The 5,455-nt window shown below is 39.6% G+C and overlaps 1 protein-coding gene across 2 annotated transcripts in view; it reads left to right on the top strand.

Annotated features, from left to right (window-relative positions):
* The window catches only part of fam20b (FAM20B glycosaminoglycan xylosylkinase), a 39,749-nt gene that overhangs the window by 2,903 nt on the left and 31,391 nt on the right, over nt 1–5,455 (top strand). For both annotated transcript variants that reach the window (XM_005732202.1, XM_005732203.1), the window contains exons 3-5: nt 915–1,162; nt 1,260–1,346; nt 1,473–1,582. In XM_005732202.1, coding sequence (XP_005732259.1) covers nt 915–1,162; nt 1,260–1,346; nt 1,473–1,582 — 445 coding nt within the window. The remainder of the gene's footprint in view (nt 1–914; nt 1,163–1,259; nt 1,347–1,472; nt 1,583–5,455) is intronic.

Below are 5,455 nucleotides of genomic sequence, written 5' to 3' on the forward strand. Positions count from 1 at the left end.
TTTTGGACCAATTTTGTGTTCTCCATTCTTTAAGCACCGGTTTGAGCACCGTTTAAGCACCGGCACCGTTTCAAAAGTACCGGTTTGGCACCGGTATCAGATAAAACCTAAACGATACCCATCCCTAGTCAGAACACTGGAAAAGTCTGAGGAACTCAGAAGAAGAATTGAGGATTTGTGAAGTTGGGAAGGTCTTCTGGAGATTCCATGATCATCAACTGCAGGTGGATGTGCAACTAGAGGTTATTCAGGTGTATTACCACTTTGCCATCATCTGAAAGAAGACCCGAACTGTCACCTTCGCACGAAAGGAAATCGGTGAGGATGTTCAACAACAACCCAGGAAGCCTGCCATGAACTGGAAACTTCCGGAACACACTTCTGGAATGGCCTTCACAAAATCCCTACCTCATCCCTGTTGAAAATTTGTGGACGGGTCCAACCTGATAAAATGAAAACTCTACCAAGAAGAGTTGGCTTAAAACTTTTTGATGGTTACTAAAAGCCTCTGGTTGACGTGCAAGTTTCTAAGGGACATTTAACGAAATATTAGCCGAGGTGTATGTATATATTTGAGTATATATACGTCTGTCTGTATACTTTTAATCCTATTTGGATTAGAGAAATTCCGAAATAAACAATTCTGGAAAAAGAACAGCTCAAAGAAATCATTAAAAGACTGAAATAATTGTGTCACTCATGCCCATGATGAGTGGATGGAAACTTTTGACTTTTACATTAAAAAATGTGCTTTCATTGGGATCACTAACTGGATGCACAGTCATAGCCAACAGTGTTATAAAGCATTTAAAATATGCTGGTCTTGTTTAAGTATTAATAAACTAAGTTACATTATTTAAAATCTTATCTTGTGTTATCTCATGCAATGTGTTATTATTACTCATCCCTCAAAGATGGAAGCTGGTCTTTCGCTGTCTCGGGGCGCTCGCCTTACCAACACCCTCCAGTCTTCATGGGAGATAGCAAGCCAATGGGTGGGCCCCAGAGAGGTGTACCCCGAAGAGACTCCAGAGCTGGCTGCTGTGCTTACTTCCCTGAGCTCTGCCAGGATAGAGCGGGCAGATGTGGGCTATAAGGGCACACAGCTCAAAGCCTTGCTGGTGCTAGACGGAGGACAGAAAGTGGTCTTCAAACCCAAGAGGTCAGGCTTAATTTAAAAAAAATTCTGTCACAGATTGATTTATTCTTCTTACTTTTGTTTTATTATTTATTTTATTTTTATTTCCACCCTCGCTCAGGTACAACAGAGACTATGTGGTCGAAGGAGAGCCATACGCAGGCTATGACAGACACAATGCGGAGGTAGCTGCTTTTCACCTGGACAGGTTTGTAATCATGGTTATTTGAGTTCTTTGTCTTTTTTTTTTTTTTTTTTTTTTTTAAACATTCTGTGGTCTGTCGAGAGTGTCATAATCTTCGGTCCTGTTTTGTAATCTTCGTCCTCTATGCAGGATCCTTGGTTTCAGGAGAGCACCTTTGGTGGTTGGCCGATACGTCAATCTGCGAACTGAGATCAAACCTGTGGCCACAGACCAACTTCTCAGCACTTTTCTCATGCAGGGTGAGTATCTGTGACCTACTGTGTCTTCTTTCAGAAAACCGAATCATTGACATAGCAGACAGGAAATGTGGTTGAAGGGTGGACAACTGAAAGTTTCATATCACAGATGGTCTACTTTTCTGATAAATTATAAAAGCAGTGACATTAAATAAAGAGTGGTGCACTAACTTTTCTACTTCGGAATTTTCCCTACCAATAACACCTGTAACGCGTGTGTGCGTGCGTGCGTGCGTGCGTGCGTGCGTGTGTGTGTGTGTCTTCATCTTCTTTAAACAAGACCAGAACCAGAAAAACTGGAACACTGTTTGCTCTATTTCTCCATTGTGTTTTGATGTCATCAAGCTGCCACCTCCTCTCCGTTTGACACGTATACAGTGTACAAGAAGTGACACATTGGACATATAAGGTCTTGATGTAAACGGAGATGATCAGGCCCCATCTTAAAGTAAAGACCGCCCCACGCCAATAGAACACTTCACTCTCTGGCTGCTGGTTTACATGTCGTTCCTAGGGTATTTAAAACTAGAATGGGAGGCAGAGCCTTGAGTTTTTGGGCTATTCTTCTGTAGAAGCAGGTCCCATTTTAGATTTGGGAAACGAGACATCCTCTCTGCGTAAGATTAATCTTATCTTAAGACTTTTCCTTTTGCTAAAGCATAGAGTAAGGGCTGGATCAGGTGACCCTGAATACTCTCCTAGTTACACTGCAATAGGCTTGGCTGCAGGGGGGCTTCCCATGATGCACTGAGTATTTCTTCTTCACTCAACCTCTTTTAACTCTGTGTTTATGCACCTTTTTTGCATTTAATTATTAGTTATTACTAACCCTGAGCCTGGTTCTGCTGGAGGTTTCTTCCTGTTAAAAGGGAATTCTTTCCCACTGTCACCCAGTGCTTGCTTAAAAAGGGTCATCTGAATGTTGGGGTTTTCTCTGTTTTATTTCAAGGTCTTACAATATAAACTAGCGTGAAGTGTTCTAATTTGGCACAATATACAAAGGATTTTATTTATTTTTATCTCAAATTACTGCATTAAAAATGTTACAGAAGGCTCCAGCAGCACAGTAATAATAATACGAACGGCTCTGATTTCACTCTATTCATAAAATGCAGTAAATAAATACCCCACTCATGAATGTTGACTTTCGTAGAATGTATTTAGCCTGATTGATGAATCTAAATTGTGCATAGGTGTGAATGCGGGAGTGAACGTGAGTGCGACTGGTTGTCGGTCTGTGTGTTAGCCCTGCGACAGACAGGCGACCTGTCCAGGGTGTACCCCGCCTCTCGCCCTATGACAGCTGGGATAGGCTCCAGCGCCCCCCGCGACCCTGAAAAGGATAAGCAGAAGCAGATGGATGGATGTCTTTATCGAATGTTCATTTTCTACAACCACAAACAGAAGAACAAGACTTGCATAAACAACCGATTAAAAAAACAAACTCTTCCCTCTTCTGCCCTTACTCATACATCAGTCTTGCGTTCACAGACAGTTTTCAGTATCCTCTTCAGATAAGTCGGTATTTTTGCTAAAATCCATAAATGTCACCGATACATGCCCAGAGATTTCTAGCTTACCTTAAGAACATACATAGATTTTTTTCTCGTGGCAGGTTTGATTGTATTTTGTTTTGCCCTTTGAATACTTCTTGGTCTATTTGTTTTCTTCTGTAGCATTGCTGTAATTCTTTTTGCATTTAGCAGGCCACCACCAGTAACTTTTCACTCTTACTATATATTTTTTTTTTTTCTGAGTATAAACCAAACAGCTAAGATTTTAGATCCAGCAGACGTTTAGAAATGTTTCTTCCTCATTACAACCTGCACATCTTCCCAACATTTTTGGGAGGATGTGCAGATTTTGTGCACCTGGACACAATTACATTTAGTGGAATGTTAATGTTTATTATTAAGTTTATATTTGATTCTCAGCTCCTAATGCTAGGCTTTTACTTTTTTGGCAATTTGCATTTACTGTTTAAATATCATAAAAGTGGTGTCAGTGAAAATACTGTTGCTGAGCAGAATGTGTCAGTACAATGCCATTTTAATTTTCTGTTAAGCTTAATTTGTGTTCCATTCCAACGACTTATGGAAACCCCCCTTTGGCTTTTTGTCAAGGTAATCATACTGATACAAACTTCCAGATCGGTCTACAAAAGAGTCATCCACTGACTCTGTTAGTACTGACAATGACTTCCACTCCTACTTTAAATATTTTCATGGTCTTACTGCTATGTACACACAGTGGTGATCATTCAGGGTCAGTGAACAGCCTGTTTATCTTTATTGGCTGTTACAAGTACAAAATCCGGGTACTTGTCATGCGCTATACAGTACTAGGCTTTCTTGTAATGTTTTTAAAGTGATCTAAACTCTTTGTTGTTGTTTTTTTTTCCTTGAATTTCTGAAGACCTATTAGCTTGGTATATCTCAGCATGGTATGCAGTGTGTTCTTAAAATAAAACTAAGGAAACTGGACAAGTGGAGGGGGGGGGAAGCGACAGGCCTAAAAACCTATATAAAGTAGATGAACAGGATGTAAACGTCAAGAAACTTGATTCATCTAGTGAAACCACATTAGAAATGGTCTCAGTGGAAGGGTGGCTGTCAGGAAGCCATTCTTATGAGGTGGGGAGGGGGGCAAACTACACGTTCAGTACATTACTGTAATGACTTTTTTTTTTTTTTAATTCAATTTGGAGGTGGTCAGAAGAGAGGTAAAACAGTACTTCTACTTAAAAACAGTCTTTAAGTAGTCTTGTCTTGTCTAATGGGGCGTTTGCTTCAGGCTTTGCTGTGTACTTGGTCATACCGAGTGTTGACTTTGAATCTCATTAGAAACTATACAAATTCTGTTTTTGCCTTGTGTACTCTATTTCCATTTGTCTGCACATATTTCAATATAAAATGGGGCATATTTTCAATTTTCCTAAGAAAATGTAAAGAAGTGATGTTGGATCAAGACTTTTTGGACGATATTGTATATACCAATGCTTTTCAGTGGGAACACATGCACTTAAAACAGCATATAGGTATATAAGTGGGTGATCTGAAACTAAATGAGTGAACACGGGTGAAGAGTCAGGCGTATCTTTGGAAGGAAAAAGTTATTGCTTTTTATCAAACCCCCTGTCAGCAGATTTCAGCATGTGGAAATGTGATCTTATCACGTTCTACACAAACAGAGCACACTTGTCAGATAAATGTTGTCGTGAAAAAGCAAAAATGAAAGCTCTCTGTATCGCATCTGTATTTATAAAAATTTGCCATATTCTTGTAAACTAGTGAGAGACTGAAATAGATCCAGCCCACCCTTGCTAATAGTGTTACCCACATTAGCCACAGGCAGGGAGGATAGGAAAAAATGATGACGATGTGTAACCATGATCCTTTTTTGACATAGCTGAGTGATATGTCATGAATGTTTTGGTTTGGGTTTTTTTGTTTGTTTGTGTGTGTGTGTGTGTGTGTGTGGGGGGGGGGGGGGTGTAGATTTTAAACCAGCAGTTTGATAAAGTGACTTTGCTGCTGTAAATGTGGTGAAGATACGAATGATCACTTCTGGGCGGAATTTGTTCAGATAAAATCACAACACAATGCAGAAATGTACTAATTTGACATTTAGCTTTAAGATGACATGTTAGACTTCACACACATACAGCTTTTTGCACGACTTAATCATGTAGTGGGCTAAATCTGTCAGTTGCAATTGTACCGCAAAAGATTTTAATATAATCTTTTGGCCAGATTGTCCACTGCTAAATGTGGTGTTATTGAATGAATAACTTTCCTTTATTTGACTCATTTGTCCACTTTCTTTTTCATTCTGATTTCAGTTTTTACTCTGTAAATCACTTTTGCTCTCATTCTC

The sequence above is a fragment of the Pundamilia nyererei genome, unplaced genomic scaffold (genome assembly GCF_000239375.1).
Source record: "Pundamilia nyererei isolate P.nyererei 1_Seehausen unplaced genomic scaffold, PunNye1.0 scaffold00046, whole genome shotgun sequence".
Classification (NCBI taxonomy): domain Eukaryota; kingdom Metazoa; phylum Chordata; class Actinopteri; order Cichliformes; family Cichlidae; genus Pundamilia; species Pundamilia nyererei.